Genomic DNA, 18992 nt, shown 5'->3' on the forward strand with positions numbered 1-18992 from the left:
AATTAATATAGTAATTAGTTTCTCTTCCTGCTCAACTAATTTTGTCATATTTATTTTCTATATTATTTTCACATCATTAATTACAAGTTGATTTTAGGATGCTTTAATTCTGGCTCCCTGGGAGTGTCATAGATTCTAGTTCTGGCCAATAATTCCATCGGGTATGATGGTTTTTTGTTTTGTGTTTGTGTTATTTTTAAACAAGACCAAAGCAATTTCATAATCCTCTACCATACCTCATGGCTGATATCAGGGCAAGTTGTATACTCTGTAAATATTTCCTGTGTGAAACAATTGTCCTTCAAGGGGCTCCTATGCTAGCTGTAAGAATAGGATGGAATTTGCCTTCCTTCTAGAATCTGGAGACTTGCATTGGAGTATTTCCTAAATGTCTTAAAATATGAGGGAACGTCATTGAACTTCTCAAAATCTCCCATTTCTCAATCCATTGTAAAGAAAATCAAGTCAACATGCATTTACTAAACATCTTCTATGTTCGAAGCACTGTGCCAAGCACAGGGAATACAAAGAAAGGCAAAAACAATATCTGCCTCGAAGGAGCTCCTAATACGATGGGGACTTCAACATGCAAACTATGTACAAATAAAATATATACAGGATAAATTGGAGATAATCTCAGAGGTATTAATGTACTAACATAAAGGAAGATCAAGAAAAACTTGCAGAAGGGATGTCCCTTGAGACGTGAAGGAAGCTACAGAAGCCAGGAGATGGCAAAGAGGAGGAAGAACATTCCAGGCACTGAGACGAGATAGATATATGGACCCCAGCAAGGAGGCCAGTGTAATTAGATCCAAGTGCATGTGGTATGCAGTATGATATAAGAAGACCTGAAAGGTTGGAAGGGTGGGTCAGATTACTAAGGGCCCTGAAAGCCAAACAGAGGATTTTATTTTGTTTCATTTAATAGTATTTTTTTCCCAATTACATGTAAAGATAGTTTTCAACATTCATTTTTATAAGATTTTGAGTTCCAAATTTTTCTCCAACCCTTTTCTTTCTCCTCACCCAAGACAGCAAGGAATCTGATATAAGTTATATATGTACAATTGTGTTAAACATATTTCCATATTAGACTCATTGAGAAAGAAAAATCAGAACAAAAGAGAAAAACTATGAAAAAGAAAAAAAAATAAAAACAACCCAGTGGTTTATTTGATCTGCATTCAGTCACCATAGTTCTTTTTCTAGATGTGGTTGGTATTTTCCATCACAAATCTTTTGGGATTGTCTTGGATCATTGTATTACTAAGAACAGCTAAGTCTATCATAGTTGATCAGCACATGGTATTCCTATGTACAATGTGCTTTACAATGGTCTTCTGGTTCTGCTCACTTCACTTAGCATTAATTAAGCCTTTTCAGGCTTTCCTGAAATCTGCCTGCTCATAATTTCTTATAGCACAATAGTATTCCATCACTTTCACATAACGCAACTTGTTCACCCATTCCGTAATTGATGGGCTTTTCCTCAAATTTTCTATTTCTTGCACCACAAAAAGAGCTGTTACAAATATTTTTGTACATGTGGCTCATTTCCCCTTTTTTTTAATCCAAAGAATTTCATATATGATTCTAGAGCTGATAGGGGACCACTGAAATTTATTAAGTTAGGAGTGGTAACATGGTCATGATTGAACTTTAGGAACAGCTGAATGAAACTTGGACTGGAATCTGGAGAGACTTGAGGCAAGGAGGCCAATCAGCAATCTATTTGCAAAAATCCCTGGATGAGATGATGAAGGTCTGTGTTGCGAGTAGAGAAGAGGGCATATGTAAGAGATGCTGCGTATGTTGAATAAGATAGAATTGCCCAGACTTGGCAACTGATTAAAAATGGGAGGATGGAAGGTGAGAGAGAGTAAGATGACATTTAGGTTGCTATCCTAGGTGATTGGAAGAATGGTGGCTCCCTCAACAATAATTGGGAACTTTAAAAAAACTTTAAAGGGCCTTGACACCATATTGGATATTAAGGTAAGAGAAAGAGTGAGGATTTGTATCCCCCATGGCTCTTTAATCTCATTGATGTGAGTATCCCAATTATTAGCTCCCAATTGGTCCATGCTTACCTTGATAATCACCACAGGAGGTCATCAAACATCCTGGAAGTCTTCTCTAAATTTTCCTAATATCACATAGATGTAAGTGTCTCTTGCTCTAGCTATGTGACTGGCCCTTCCTTTTTTTTTTTTCCATCATTCATTTTTCTGATGACATCCTTCACACTACTGTTGTGGAATTCCTGCTGTTCATTCTATGGACAATTCTCCATGACTCACCAGAAGTGACAATCACCAGAATACTAGCATTTAAAAGATGGGCTGTTGTTTCAGGAAAAAAACTATGGGGTCACAGGCATCAAGATGTCTATTTTACAGATAAACTTGAGCCTCAGAGAGGTAAAGTGACTTGCCCAGGTTCTCACAGTTAGTAATTATCAGAGGTAAGACTTTCTCTTGGGATCTTCTTAGGCCCAAGACCTGTGCTTTGTGCAACAGGGGATGGGGTACACAGTGTTATTTAACCAGTCTACTAGGGATAGCCCCCCTTCCTGGAGAAGGATTCGTCAACTGTATATTGTGAGACATTCATGTTGGGAAAGGACTTACAGGTTGTTGACTGACAAGTTTTAAAGGAGTGAAGAGATGTATTAATTGTTAATTATCAAATTCAACTGAAAGCGAGTTCAGACTTTATTGGTTCTACCCAGTGTTGTTTAGCAAAACAGTAGCTAATTAATTTTGTGGACAATGGAGTGCTATAGAATATTGCCTCTTTAAAAGCCTAAATGCTACTTGGTTACCTGGGTAACTCTGGTAAATACCAATAGAACACATAAATCCCCCCAGTCTGGGGGGATGTAATAAGGAGGAAACAAGTAACAAACTGCATGTTTTATGTAAGTACTTACCTCTTTACCTCTCTAACTCAAAAGGGTCTAGTTTTTAATGTTAGGTAATGTGATTAGAAAGGAATTGGAGCCACAGTGATAAAATATAAGCCTCATGAAGGCAAAGACTCTGAAGACTATTTTTCTTTGTATCGCTAGCAACCAGCACAAGTCCCTGGCCTTAATCACTCCTTCACTCTGAAATCTCCTTGTCATATTTTGTTTATAAACTTTATATTTACTTATTTATCTGTATATTGTATCGTCTGAAAGAATTTAAGCCCCTTGAGATCAGGGTTATTTAGTTTTTGTCTCTGTGTTCCCAGTCCCGAGCACAGCTCCCACCACATACTAAAATTCTCATCAATGACATCTCATTAATGTGAATATCCCACCAGTGATGAAGGTTTCTATGCATCCATACTTATGTGTCCTGGGTCACTCTTATTCATGTTTTCCCAGACAATTCACCCAAGGTGGTGGGGACTTTTTTCACTTTCTTGTGACATTATTGGAATACCAGGGAAGTGCCAGAGCCTGCCACTGGTTATCTGTCTCATCACATGATTATCCTGCTGTTTTTTTACTTCACATTATTTTTGATGGTATATTTTGCTGCCCTTTTCACCTTTTTTCCTTCATAATTTCCCCCTTGTAATGTAATGTGTTGCAATTGATTCACGCCTGTGTCACGTCTCTCTTCATTGTCCTCTGGGTGACACTCATTTTCAATCCTCTGGAGACTGTAGTCTTCTCGCTATAGCTTCAATAGCCACATGGGTTGGAATACTTTAGGAGAAAGTGGTAAGGTAGTGAATAAAGACAGAAAGGTCACTTCTCTTTAATGCTAGTCCTCTTGCTCATGCTCTGTATGTGAAGTTGGCAGAAATGAATGTCCAAATGAGAAGGATGAGAAGTGGGATAACATAGAGGTCTCAGAGCTTGAGAGACAGGCCAGTCAGTGTGTTGATTTGGGCCTACTCCCCATAGTCTTGGTATAATCCGGGGGGGGCCTCACCTCTCTCAAATACCCTTTCCATTCCCTAAAGTCCTACCTTCTGCAATTTTTGGAGTCACAAATCTAGAGTTCAACATGACCTCAGAGGTCATCTAGTCAATGGGGAAACTGATTTAGGCTTTGAACCTAGATTTTTTTTTTTTTTACAACTTTTACAGTGATGCCTCTTAAGTGTAAGAGTATATATAAAATATTCCTTGTGGTCCTTTTCAAAAAATGGATAAGTTTCTGTTTTCTTCCCTGACTGGAGAAATTAGATATCAAAAGAATCCTAGAACATGGAAGTTGGAGTTCAGTTGTAGTATGGGAAAGGAAAGTGAAAAGAGGCTTAGAAGACAAAAAAAGAAAAAGAAAAGAAAAGACAAAAAAAGAAAAGGTAGCTTAGAAGACCAAATTTGCATTGGGAGCTGCATGCTTAAGTATACAGTTTTTCTTCTGTTCTCTCCCTCTCTCTCTGTCTCCCTCACCTTCTCTCTCTCTCTCTCTCTCTCTCTCTCTCTCTCTCTCTCTCTCTCTCTCTTTCTTTCTATATTTCTCTCTCTCTTTCTCTTTACCTCACACGTTCCTGTCTTGGGCACCCTTATTAGGTCTTTTTCACTACTTCCACCAATAAAAGACACCAGATCTGAGACTCTTTATGGATCTTCCTGACCTAAGTACTGCTTAGGATAACATTCTGCTTTGTATGGTTGCCATCCAACTTTGAACATTGCCTCTTTAGAGCCCACGATTATATTTGCTCTGTGGTCTTTGGGGGAGGGATGCTTGACCACAATGCAGTCATATCTCATGATACTAAAGCCCGTGGGACCAAGTAGAATCAAAATGGCAAAGAGAAAATGGGTTGGGAGTCCACAGTGAAATGCTGGCAATGGAACCATTGAGAACTATATGACTTCAAGTAAAATAGACACCAACAGTGCTATTAATTAATTTAAGGTTGGATTTGATTGTGAAGGGGAGTTTGCATCTCCATCACCACTGGGAAGAGAGCCATTTTTAATGGAATGTGATGGCATCCTGCCTCAGTCCCAGTGCCTAACTGCTAAACTGAGTGAGATAAAATGGAAATGAATAAATCAGAATTGGAGAGCCCTGCAATCTGCTCTTATTTCAATTGTAGAAAGTGGTCGAAATTGGGTTGCCATGTATTTGAAAGGTCAGATTCAATTAAGAACAGAAAAAAAGGGTTAACATACTTGCTGATTGCTTGGCAAATTCCTAATCCTCACCTTATTTCTTACCCCCTCCCCACATTTTTACCAAAGTCTCACACACTGAGCTTGGAGGAGCTACCCATTCCTGTGAGGTCTCAGTATCAATGAAATATTGTAGTATCCTTGCCTCCTGCTTTACTGAAAAACTGAATTCATTAAGCTTGAAGTAGATGATCCTCTCTTTTTCAAAGGGTCTCTCATCCTTTCCTTCTGTCTCAGAGAATGGTCTCCCTCTATCTTTGTAGGCTAAGACTTATCTTTTCTCTCATACTTTAGAACCTTACTTCTCAATTATTCTCTCTTTTTCTAGAATTAGAATCTTCAAACTCAGACTATTCCCTGCCTAATCCATTGGTTTCCCCTATCTCAAAAAAACTTTTTTTTTGATGGCACTACTCTCTAGATCAATCAATAAACATTTGTTAAGCTTTTATTACATTTCAGGAACTATGCTAAGGGCTGAGGAAACAAAAAGAAGCAAAAGACAGTCTGTCCTCAATGAGCTTATACTCTAATGGGGAATATAACATGCAAACAAATACAATACAGAGACAGTTAACAGAAGGAAAGCGCTATAATTAAGAATGATGGGGATATGTGTCCTCTACAAGATGGAATTTTAGTTAGAACTCTAGTTAGAATCCCATTATTCTTTCCAGGCTTATTTACCTTTCATTTCAATGTGATTTTTGAATTTAAGAAAAACATTTCTTTTTTTTTATTATAGCTTTTTATTTACAAGATGGGTATGGGTAATTTTTCAGCTTTGACAATTGCAAAACCTTTTGTTCCAATTTTTCCCCTCCTTCCCCCCACCCCCTCCCCAAGATGGCAGGTTGACCAATACATAACAAAACATTTCTTAAAGCATATGTCCAGGACAGAAATAGGATAAGTGCAAATGTATAAACATTGACCTTGAAATCCAAGAGTTAGGCTCAAGTTTTGCCTCTGACACAGAGGCAACTTAGTGGTACAATAGGAGAGTTCTGGAGCTGGAGTCACGAAGAGCTGGGTTTAAAAACCTGCTTCAGATACTATCACTTAACCTCTGTCTGCCTTAGTTTTCTCAGCTCTAAAATGGAGGTAATAACAGTACTTGCCTCCCAAGGTCATTGTGAGGATCAGATATTTTAAAACTGCTATGTAAAGATTAGCTATTATTATTGCTACTACACACTATTGCTATGCTGGAGCAGCTAGACGGCTCCCTAGAGTAAGCGCTGGACCTGGAGCCAGGAAGATCTGAGTTCAAATATGTCCTTACATATTTATTAACTAGGCAAGTTATTTGCCTATTTGCCTCAGTTCCTCATCTGTAAAATGGAGACAATGGAGAGGAACTAACATAGCACTCCAGAATCTTTGCCAAGAAAATCCCATGGACAAAGTCTTTGGGGTCATAATCAGATACAATTTAACAACAATTATCTGTGTGACCTAAGGCAAGTTATTTAATCTCTGCTGGCATCAATTTCATCAGGAGTAAAATTGGGAGCCACCTACTTTACAGGGTCATTGTGAGGATAAAATGAGATAATATGGGTAAAGTGGTTTTCGTGGTATAGAGTGGTATGTAGTAGATGCTTAATTAATCCTTTCTTCTTTAATGTAAGGCCATGGGCCTTTTGGTGCCCCAGTAACCTAAGACTATAAGGTCTTGATAGGTACCATCGACACAGAAGAGAAATTCACTGCATTGATAAAATCACTGGTTTGGGCTCTCCCAAGCCTGTATTTTCTAGTCTTATTTCACCTGTTTCCTTACCTTATCCCTAGCCAGCTCCTAATCTCTTCTGCTAAACCAGTTACCGAAAGTCTTCTATATGTATCAGGTGTATTCTTGCTTCTCAGTGTTTGCATACACTGTTTGCAAAGCATAGTATTCCCTCACCCACTTCATAGGCTAGAAATGCAAGGTAGTCACTTAGGACCATATGGGTAATCCAGCCACATGGGGTGAACACTACTTGTGGACTAAATAACAAGCATGGCGAAGAGGACTGCTGGTAGCACATACTTAGATCTTTCTTTCATGAATTTCTTTTTTTCTTTTTCTTGTGAGGTAATTTGGGTTAAGTGACTTGTCCAGAGTCACACAACTAGTAAGCGTGTCAAGTATTTGAGGTCGCTTTGAACTCAGATCCTCCTGATTCCAGACCTGGTGCTATATCCACTTCAGTGCCACCTTAACTGTCCCCTTCTTCTGAGATTCATACATTTCCATGTGTCTACTAGATATCCCACTATTCTTTCAAACCCCCAAATTGATTCTTCCCCCTGATTTTTTTATTTTCTATGGCACTGTCATCCTCCTCTTTGACTGGTCTCTTTCCTCTGTGCCATATGAGAGGCCTAACAATCATGTAAGATGCCAGGGGAAAGCAGTGTGAAAGATATCCTTGAATTAACTTTTAAAGATAAGATCTGGGTGAACGGGAAAAGGGAGTGATCTGGAAGGGAGATCTTGGACTTTAGCAAATAAGGAGGAAGAGTCCCCAAGATATGAACCCCATCATATGGAGACTCCAGATCACTGGGAAGCTTCCTCTGGTGAAGCTGCCACACAGGAAAGAGGGTGCAGCTCGGAACCAATCTACAGAAGAGGAGAATTAGGTGGTTGTTACTCCATGGAAGTGAAGAGAAAGTCTCTCAGCTTTCTATTTTAACCAAGTTAGATTATTTTAACCAGCTAGATGCTAAGATCAATTGTTTCCACCTGCTAGATGAACTAGATTAAGTGTGGTCACTGCCCTCTATGTTCTAGCTGCCCCCAAAAGCCTCATCATCCTACTCTAGTTATGATGCTACTCAGCCAAGTAGTTTTGAGGCCCTATTGGTTCCTCCTTTGAAAATTTTCTCCTATCTTTCAAATCCTTATTTCTCCTACTACCCACCATCATTCTAGCCAGGTTGGTTTACTTAACTGTCTCCCTAGGACATCCTCACTTCCAACTTGACTTTTGCCATATTCCTTTACTTTTTGGTTTGCCTGTCCAAATCCATCTACTACTTTTGTGAAACCTTCCTTAACTACTCTACATTCTAAAGAATTCTTTCTTCTGACCCTATCGGAACATAGCGTCTTCAGTGTTTGCCAGGCATTTAACACAGGATGCCTCATGTTGTCAGTAGAGTTTTGGGATGTCTTTGACTCTCCAGGAGACGTAAGCTCTTTGAGGATAAGAAACTGATGCTTCTTTGCCTTCCAAAAAGTGACTGCTATAAGGTCACGTCCCAAATGGGCTGGTCATGACATTTTTAACTGATATGCTTTACACTGAAGAGAGTGGCTTGATGCTGTGGGCAGAAGGTTGGATATGGAGTCATAGAACTTGACCTCAAGTCTTGGCTCTGCTATTTACTATTTGTGTGATCTTTCCCCTCTGAGCTGCCTTTGTAACTTTGTGAAGGAGGGATTATGTTATGGTAAAATATGTGTTAGGTTTGAAATAAAGGGACCTGAGTTGGAATCCTTTTACCACTTTGGCTAAGTCACAGAATTTTGCTCACGCCACACACAGGGGGTCTAGGAGATGATAGAGCCTATTCAGCTCTAAAGCTTAATCATCCTATGGTTAGCTGAGCTATGTGCTTGCCAGATCTTAATCTGGGCCCCGAGACACTATAGTCGATGACCTTTTTAAATCACCTTTACTTTCTCTTCTACTCCCACTTTTTGGCTTCACTTTTCCTTCTTTCTCTTTTATACTTTAGGCCTTCTGGTGGCACCCACAGGCATTGTTTATATCAGGTGAGAGGCTTCAGGGCTATAAGGAGTTTTTAGTATCATAATTTTCAGCTCCTTTTAAAGTAAAGCCGTTTATTTGGGCTTTGCTCTAGTCCTTTAGCATCACCCAAAGATAAGATTAATCTGATTTGTTTCTAGTGGAATTCCTTATTGGGTGTGGCTTTTTAAAGGTTTTCTAGTTGCATCGAACTCATTCCTATCTTCTTTTTTTTTTTAATCCTAGGAAGACTTAGGATAATTCAATTAGATGAAGACCCCATCCAAAACAAGCACTTAGTGTATCACCTACTATTGGTGATGGATGGAATAGATGGAATTATTTAGTTAGGAGTCCTGGCTCTTCAGATTCAGAACACAATCCAAGGCAGTCTAGAAAGGAAGAATGGGAGGAAATAAAGCATTTCTAGGACCTACTATGTGCCTGCCATTATGCTAAAGCTTTTTTTTTTTCTTCTTCTGAGGCAATTGGGGTAAAGAGACCTTGCCCAGGGTTACACAGCTAGGAAGGTTTAAGTATCTGAGGTGAGATTTGAACTCAGGTCCTCCTGACTTAAGGGCTGGTGCTTTATCCACTGTGCCTTTACAAATATATTTTTGATCTTTGCAACAACCCTAGAAGGTAGGTGCCACCAGTATACTCATTTTACAGTTGAATAAATTAAGGCAATTAAATGTTTTGCCCAGAGTTATAGTTAGTAAAGGGGAAAGAAATCACAAAAGAAAAATTTGAGAAGAACTAATGGAGAGAAGACACATTCAAGGGTTGGGCAGTTGGCCCTTTTTCTTTGTTTCTGGTGGCTTATTGGCTAACTATATATATGTACTACTTCTGGAATTTGTGATGGTGGGTGGTGGTGGTAGTTTTGATGGTATCAGTTGGAGAACCTTTCTGGAAATAAGAACTACTTCCTGCTAGTCAGCTACCTCCCTATCTAGAAACCTGGTCCCTATGGTTGCTGAGACCTTAAGCATTGGTGTGGCTTGGGAGAGCAGTCCGACTGTCACTGGGGGGCTTATGAGTAAGAGGGGGAGGAAGGTAGGAGGGTGCTTCAGGATGATTTGCCCCAGTAATGGGAAAGCAGAATAAATCCAGGTCAAAAGGAGACTGGAGTGATGGAGAATGGATCACAACATAGTATTTTAACTTTTGTTGTTGTTGCTGTTTGCTTGCATTATGTTTTCTTTCTCATTTTTTTTTCCTTTTTGATCTTATTTTTCTTGTGCAGCCTGATTATTGTGGAAACATGTATAGGAAAATTGCACATGTTTAATATATAATTGATTACTTGCCCTCTAGGAGAAGGGGAGGAGAGAAGGGAGAGAGAAAAAAGTTTGGAACGCAAGGTTTTGCAAGGGTGATTGTTGAAAACTATCTTTGCATATGTTTTGAAAATAAAAAGCTTTATTTAAAAATAAAAAAAAAAACCTGGAGGTTCACTCCTCTGTCCTTCCTTCCCTGCCCCCTCCAAGCTTTAGCTTTACTGTATACCCAACTTGGTAATAAGGCCAAAAGACTGCTTACTCTGTGTTCCTGCCTGCAGGAGACTAGGGACTTCTGCTGTAGTCAGCTGATACCTTGAAGAGCTGGTGTTATGTTTGGACCATGAGGTTTGGAGTTTTATTTGGAGGAAGGTGCTTTTTACACGTTTGTTTCTAGAGTTGGCAGAATCAGAATGGTGGCTTAATGGTTTGCATGTCATAGTCACCAACAACAGCTTCCTACAACACCTGGGATTTCTTTGGAAAGTGCTAAAAGTCTTTCTTTATCTTCATAAAAACCACACATGGAAAGCTGGATAAGAAGGGCGGTATGAGGCTAGATTTGAATATGCAAGTTTGCCTCTTGGGCAGAGTACATTTGGATTTGTATCTGATTTTTTTTTTTTTTTAACATTCATGTGAGTTCCTCTGGACCCCAAATCCTAGGTTCTGGAATTAAACTAAATTGGGATACTTTCTTTATCTTGATGGTGGTTGGACTACAGGTGTGTAATGAAGCATATAAACTTAAATTAAGCGTTGTTTGTTTTTGCTTAATTGTACTTCTTGGTGACTGTATGTTCAACTGAAGTCAAACTAGATGTTTTCTAGAGGGAGAGAGAGCAGTACTTACTGGGGTGGAGTTGGGGGGAAGGTAGGCAGCCAAAACTGCTATAGAAGGCACTTAATCTATGCTTTGTAGGAAGTCCAGGATTCCTAGAGCCTGAGGGACAAGAGAATATTTTCAGAAGAGGAGGAAGGAGGTCTGCCCGGCCTAAGACAAGAAGGAATGTGCTACAGGGAGAACACGAAAAAGGTATTTATAAAGATGATCTCATTCTAATGTCTGAATAGTTTTGTTTACTATTATGATATAACATATTGTCAGAATTCTAGAAATGTGCTTGAAATGAATGGGGGGGGATATACTAAACCACAGTAATTAATTCTTTGAATTACAGCAAATAGGTATGAACACTTAAAGTACCACTTTAGAAAGGATCTAAGAAGTGGCAAAGGCCCAGAGTTTAGCCTCATTTTGTTTGTAAAACCTAATGGTCCACCTTGACAGAAAATCTTTCTAAAATAAGAGTCAGGAAATGGGTGGGTGACATATAAAGGAAGGCCCAGAAAAATGAGTGGGTTGCAGATGGGGAATTTTGCACATCTCTTTGCAAGGATACTTTGAACTGCTCTGAGAAAAAAGCTGAGCATCTCACAAATCTCCAGGCCCCCTTAAGGAAGAAGGCATCTAGCTGGGGAAGAGGTACTTGGTCCACTGGGCCACTCAGCCTGGGGCAGAAGAGAGAAAGGGCCCCCAGATTAAGGCCACAGCCTCTCCCTGGCCCTGGGCTGGCCCTAGCAGTGGATGCCCCTGAGGCTGGGGCTTGGAGGTAGGGAGCCACCGGGGAAACTCACTTTCTTACCTACATTCTTTCTTGGCGGGTCCTTGGGAAAGCCCCGAGGTTTGGTGGCATTCCGAGGGAAATTGGGGTACCACCTGGGCTTGGATTTGAACTCAGAACACTGCTGTGAGCCCTCCAAGTGGGGTGACACGGAGGGTTTACTCTTCTGACAGCACACGGAAGCTGGGTGCTCACTTTGGACTTCTCAGAGAAAGTTTGACGCGGTCCATTTTTTGCCAGGCTGAGGGGACGTGGGGGTGGGGCAAAGGGGGCTTTGGGACGTCCTCCAAATTGGAGGTAAAGGTTCCGTGGGTCGCGGTTTTTTCCTAATTCCCAGGTCGGGGGTCTTGCCAGTTCCGTCCTTCCCAGCGCCTGCCCTCACCGCCCCGGCCTGCTCGGCCTGGTAGGCTGGTGGACAGGCAGGCAGACAGGCGGGCGGCTGGGGGAGCTCCCAGCCCGCGTGTCAACAGCTCTGAGGGGCAGAGCAGGCTTCTTGAACTACAGTTCCCAGACTGCTTTGAGCCTAGGGCGGGCTGGGGGGGGAGCGGGAGGGAGAGGGAAATCCCGCCCCACAGCGCAACAGCAGCGACACAAAAGCCCTACTTTACAACCTCCTAGAGAAAGTGGAAGTAAGAGAGCTTAGGTGGGGTGGGAGGAAGGAAGGAGAGAAGGAAGGAGGGAAGGAAGGAGGGAAGGAAGGAGGGAGGGAGGGAAAGAAAGGTAGGTGGGCGGGGAAGGGAGAAGAGGGGAGGGAAGAGGAGGGGAGGGCTCGAGGGAGAGCCCCAGTTGCTTTTTAGGAGTGAGGAGGTGGCTTTTTTAAACTACCCCCACCTCTACCCCCACGCCCCCTTCCCCAATTCCTTCTACTAGACGTGCAGCCCTGGGATTGGAGTGGGCACCAACTAGCCCACTGCCACCGCACAAGCCGGCAGAGTATTGGGGTCAGGGGCTGGGGCTTCCCGATACCTACCCCCTGGCCCGGGAGTGCGGGACTGGGGGGGGGGAGAGGGCAGTTGTCTGGGAGGAATTGCGGGGAGCCCAGCCCCCTCAGTAGGTAGACTCAAGGTGGGAGTCTAGACGATAGGAGAGGGGGAGAGTAATAACTGCTCGTAAGTCCAAGAGCCTAGGAGCTGAGCTGGGTACCCGGGTATAAGGCTCTCGCCGTGTCCCAATTGGGGCAGTCTATCCTGGGTTGTAAAGGCCAGAGAGAAAGGAACCTGAAGCACCGGGTTGCGTAGGGCTGTGCGGGGCAATGCCCGATAGGGGCTGGCGGTGTTAAACCAGATCAGACTATACCTTTCGTTGTCTCCCCCTCCCCGTCTCCCCCTCCCCCCCGGCCTTCACCTCCCACCCCTCCCGCAGGAGGAGCCTAGCGCTTGGGCATCTCTCCCTCTCTGCTCCTCTGGGGACTGCGGGATCTGCCCGGGGTGGGTGTCTGTGTGTCTGTGTGTCTGTGTGCGCGCGCGTGTGCGTTCGCCTGTGTGAGTGTGTGTCTGTGTGGAGGGAGTGAAGATAAGGGAAAAGAGGCGGGCAGACGGGTGCCGCCCCCAGGGAGGTGCGGGCCTGGGGGGTGGGGTGGGAGGAAAAAGAAGGCAGCCGGACTGCCAAGGAGCCGAAGGGGCAGTGCGGCGGTGGTGGCCGCAGGGTGCAGCGTGGCAACGCTGACAGTGGGTGCTTAGGGTAGAAGAAGCTAGGGTGTGAGGGAAGGAAGGAAGGAAGGAGCGAGGGAGGGAGAGGAGCAAGGCATTTGCCCGGCCCCGGGCTCTGCTGTCGTTCGCCGGTGCCCGCCGCAGTGTGCTGGGCGCGCGGCGCCTCCCGACTCGCCCGCCAGCCCAGGCTGCGCCCGCCAGCCTGCCTGCCCGCCGCCCAGCTCGCCAGCCCTGTCGTTCGCCCTGGCTGCGGCTGCCCGCCACCGCCTGCCCTTCTTCGAGATGTTCCGCTGGAGCATCGGCCGCTTTGTAAGTACAGCCGCTTTCGGAGCGCCCGCCTCGAGGGTGCGTGCGTTTGTTCCGCTTCCCATTTTCTTCCGCCTCAGCCGGCCAGCCGGCCAGCCGGCGCTTGATTCCGGCTTGTCAGACGGGCTTTGCAAACCCCTGGCCGCCGCCGGGCGCTCACTCTCTCCGGCCCCTCCCCTTCTTTCCCCACTATGCATCCTTGCCTCCGGAGACACGCCGGCGCCCAGACCAACTCGGGGCGGCCACGGAGTGAGCGGGAACCTGGCTCCCCATGGCGCCCCGCCGGGGTCCGGCTGCGCTCTGGGCGCCGGGCAGCCCGCTGGGAGGCTGGCTGCGGGGAGCCGAGGCGAGCCGTGTGCCTTCCGCAGTCCTGGCCCTTTCACCCCAGCCCCAGGCTGGCCCCAGCCGAATATGGCGTTGGAATAGCGGGCAAAGCCGCCTTTTGTTTCCCTTGCCTGGAGCACATGGAGGCAGTAACCTCGAGCCGCAAACCCAAGCGCAGCGGGAACCTTTGGGGGAGACTGGGGCGGGGAGAGAAAAAGAGAAAGCCGGTGAGACAGACAGTGTGGCTGGGGCTAGGGGCAGCCGCCCTCAGGCCACCCCCCCCCCCCTTTGCTGTGCGGCACAGCACACGGGAGCTTGGTTTGGCCCAGTCTGTGGGGCTGCCTTTAGGCTCTGCTAGTCGGGTCAGGGTGCTGGTGGGCACGGGGGCCACCATGAAGCCCCCAGAGGGTGCACACGCACTGTGTCTGCCAAGTGCCAGGGAACCAGGGCTGCCTTAGCTCGGACTGTACTATGTTTTCTGAAGGAGGAAGCCAGACAGGCTGCATCCAGACCTCTTCTTCTCCCCCCCCACCCCCATTTGACACTTCCCCTCCCTCCCCAGCCGCCACACACATGCACACACACGATGTCACACGCACACCACACCGTATCACACACATCCACATATGGAGACACACTGTCACACGCATGCTATCACACATCACACCATACCACACTCACACACATACACACGCACAGTCCCCGGAGTCTAAGGATTCCGCTTCCGCAGCGTGTCTGGGCTGGGGGAAGACAGATAACTGACTTTTTCCGAGTAACCTGTTTACTCCTTCAGGATGCTTAGAGAGAGCAAAAATACATATAAAAATTACATTCAAATTTTTAAAAAAGGAGGGGGGAATGTTCGATTACTCCTGCTGTCTGCTATTTGCAACAACTTCCATGAATTGCAGAGAAGTGGTGGGACTAGGAGTCCCCTTTCAAATTGGGATTCTTTTTCCCCCCTGGGGTTGGGGGTGGGGTGGGGATGGGGGTGGGGGAGAGAAAGCGCCAGACACTTTGGGAGAACTTGACAATTGGGCTGATTTTCCGGCTGCCTTTTTCTGCCGAAAATGTGCCTCGGCCGTCTTCCGTACCACTGTCTGCTTCTGGCTGGTTATGTATTGAGAATTTGTTCCGTACTATGAATCGGCTAGGCTTTCACTGGCTTCTCAACTTGGCAAAAAAGCTTTTCTGCTTGGGAGAAAATCTCTGCTTTGGGGCGTTGGCATCAGCAGCCTGATTGATTGATGGGCTCGCTAAATTTTACATAAATGAAATACAAAAATGTGAACTGGGTTTTTTAAAATTACCATTGCAGATATCAGAAAGGGTTGTTAACCCCCCCCCCAAAAAAAAACACAAAAAACAAAAAACAAAACAAAACAAAACCCAACAACCAAACCAAACCAAAACAAAAAAAAAACAACCTGATCTTATCAATAGGAAGTGGATTTTATTGGGGACTGGACTGAAACAAATGTCTGGGATTCCAAATTTAGCCCTGACATTTTAAGAGGCTCGTATTTAGTTATTTCACACAGATTCTTGTGATCTTGCAGTGTTGATTTGGGGTGACAAAAAAAGGTCAGGGTGAGGAGTTGAGCTAATTACAAAGGTTCTTTAAAAGGATAATCTTTTTTACATGTTTCCCCTTCCCCCATTGGGGAAGGGGGCACACACACTAACAACTACTGGAAAATTGATTGCTTTACATTTGAGATGCTGACATTCTCAAGAAGGAGATCTGAGCACCCAAAAGCAGTTGGGTTAAAACAAATATTCCTGGTGCCACTTGCCCATTGGGACCTGCATTGTGCCATAGCCCACTAATTAACTAGTGCTGGTGTTGGAAGCAAGGGCATGCAGTAGAATTTACAGCAGTTGTGGTGTTTGCCAGCCTGCAGGTTTGGATGCAAGTACATAGAGCTCAGCCCCTAGCAGCAGAGTACCTTTTGCATTCACTTGGAGATGCATGCTGATATCTTTGGGTGAACTGCATCTCCTTAATTGCTTAGATTTTCCTTCCGGGCCTGCGAATATGGTGAGTATAGGGATTTAGAATCCATGTATTAAACTGGAGGCTTCTTTGGGGTTCTATTCGAGCCCCTAAAATGCCAGGGATTTGTATGACAGACTTGAAATATCCCATTTAATAGACAGGTTCTTAAGATGGCTCCAATGGTGCCGATGGCCAAATTTTTATCTTCTTTGAGCCAATGAACCTAGGTTGCAGCCATCCTTTTCCTAGTGGATATTTTCTCCAGGGTGCACTGGGGAAGTGGCTAAAGTCACTGGCTAAGTGTGCATCATTTTTAGGTAAGACTTTGAGACTTTTCCTATAGTTGTTCATTCTAGAAGACTTGAATTCATCTGCTTTGCTCATAGCAGGGGGCTTCCATGCTTGGTGAATAAATTGCTGGTGGTGTTAACACTTGCAAATCAAACTGGTTTTTTGGTGCATTGATGTGTAAGTTGGGGGGATGGGGTTTGAATGTGGAGTAAGGGATTGTTGGTGGCAGTTGGTTACCTGAGAAGCTTTTTACTTTTAAATTTCCTGTAGTAAGTCTCTGTATCTGTTCTGTAGTCTTTGCTGAATCATCTCAAGACATGCCATTTCTTTGCCAGCCTATGTAAATTACACGAAGTAGCGGTTGGTTTTCCTGCTTAAAACCAGTGGCCTGGAAGCCCACGTATAACGTTGTCCCCTTTTTTTGCGGGCGACGTTATGGCTTTATTTTGGACAGCTCCAAGGTACAGATCAAATGTTAGGATTTGGTGCAGAATTGTAAGATTAGTGGGATTCGGGTACTGTCTTCGAGAAGCAAAGATGAAAGGATCTGAGCACGCTTAGCAATAGCGCCCCCTTTTGTCGCTCCCCATCAGCTGCCTCCCTGAATAAGACTCCTAACAGCCATATTATGTTTTATCTTTTACAAAGCGGTATTTGTTTTTGAAGCTCACAACACCTGGGTGAACTGGGTGCTAGTGTTATCAATCCCATTTTACATATGAAGCTGCTGAGGTTCAGAAATGCTGGTTTAGGGTTATAGATACGATAAATATTAGAAAGAGGATTTAAATCTAAGTCTTCTTGACTCCTCACTTGCCCCAAGTGCCTGGTAAAGAAGCCTGTGTTATTTAAAAAAAATGATATTTTCTCCAAAAGCATGGTTACTCTAAGTTCCTTTTTGTATTGTTGTACCAGTACCGAGTATGTAACACACTAGGTACATGTTTCTTGAATTAAAAATAATTTAAAAAAATAATGCAGGCAGGGTCGCATCATGAACAAGGGGCCAGCCTTGGAGTCGACAAAACATGGATTCAGGTCCCGGATTGGTTAACACCTGCTGGTTGGATGACCAGACTCTTTAAATACTTGGGATAAGTTACAGATCTTTGCCAGTGGAGGGAATCCCCATACCAGAAGATCTTCACTCTGATAGATCCTAAATCTAAAAAAAAATTAGAAGCTTATTGACATTCTCAATAAATCTGAACAAATAAACTGAAGCATAGAGCTCCCTTTAAAACCACATGATTGGAATGGTTTACATTTTGATAAAAGACCATAAATGGCGACAATAATATTTTATTTGTTGTGTCCCATTCTGTTCTCCTCCTTCCGTCTGTATACTTTTAAAGCTTTACTGCTGCTCTTATATCTAAGTCAACATGTGCTGTTCTTATTTCTCTTTACTCTGCATCACTTCCTAGGAGTCTATATTTCCTTTTATTCTTCACGTTTGTCGATTTTATAGCACAATAATATTCCATTATTTTATTAAGAGATAATTATTCAGCTGTTGTCTAATCATTGGGCATAGACATTATTTGGAGTTTTTCCCCAATATAACCGTAACAGCTGTCGTTCTTTTCGCAAAGATAAAATCTTTAGCTGTGAGGTATCAAACACAAACTTACAACATTCATGAGTACTCCTAGAACCTCATTAAAATGTAATTTGGAAACATTTAACAAGTCAAATAAAGATGTAGTAGAACATAGATAATGTCAACTTGTAGTTTTTGAGCTCAATATGTAGCCTATAGGGATTCCTCTTTATGAATATTTTTTGTTTTATTCTTGGAGGCAATTGGGGTTAGGTGACTTGCCCAGGATCACTCAGCTGGTAAGCATCAGAGACTGGAGTTGAGCTCAGATCTACCTAACTCCAGTGAGAGTGCTGTTATTCACTGTACCACCTAGCTGCCCCTAATGTATGGTTTTGTGCATTCCTTTCCCCTTTCCCTCTTTTGAGTTTGACACCACAGCTTTAGGCTCTGTAGAATTGTAGTATGATCCTTGAGTCCCAATTTACTTACTATGCAGTTCCAAATTAGACCGCGCCACTTTGCAATTCCACCAACAATGTAATTGTGTGTCTGTTTCCACACTGTGGATTTTATAGTTTTAAAATATTTAAATCCATTCCTTCCTTAAGGTGGTAGCTCAAGATTTTGATTTGAATTTTTCTGGTTATTAGAGAGCTTGATTAGTTTTTCAAGTGGTTATTAGCAGTTTGTGTTTTTCTCTTGGAATATTATCTGTTCATTTCCTTTGATCTTTTGGGAATGGGCTATTACTGCTGTAAGTTTGTATCTTTGTAATGCTGGCTGTCAGATTTTTATCACCTAGTGATCACTAAAGTCTTCTTCTAATGAGAAGAAAAGAAGATGGAGAGAAAAGAAAGTACTTTTTAGAGTTTTGTCAGTTTAGTTTTTTTTGCAGCAGCCCTTCTATATTCAATTTAAAATAAAGTGTCCCCTTTTCCTAATCCGGTAGGGAGAGACAGTGAATGTAGTGGTGAGCTGTTCATTCCTAGGTCTTTGATACATGGAATAAGGATTCACCCCTACACATGTTGAATTTTCTGGATGATATATAATTATTTCTCCGTTTTGATAGTAGGCCAGGCCTGCCTTTGT

General features: G+C 43.4%; 1 protein-coding gene across 1 annotated transcript in view; it reads left to right on the plus strand.

Annotated features, from left to right (window-relative positions):
* Positions 1-13485: 13485 nt before the first annotated feature.
* Positions 13486-18992, plus strand: part of ATP11C (ATPase phospholipid transporting 11C) — a 202272-nt gene continuing 196765 nt past the window's right edge. Inside the window, exon 1 of the mRNA XM_051969093.1 lies at positions 13486-13743. Coding sequence (XP_051825053.1) covers positions 13717-13743 — 27 coding nt within the window. The 5' untranslated portion in view covers positions 13486-13716. The remainder of the gene's footprint in view (positions 13744-18992) is intronic.

The sequence above is a fragment of the Antechinus flavipes genome, chromosome X (assembly GCF_016432865.1).
Source record: "Antechinus flavipes isolate AdamAnt ecotype Samford, QLD, Australia chromosome X, AdamAnt_v2, whole genome shotgun sequence".
NCBI lineage: Eukaryota > Metazoa > Chordata > Mammalia > Dasyuromorphia > Dasyuridae > Antechinus > Antechinus flavipes.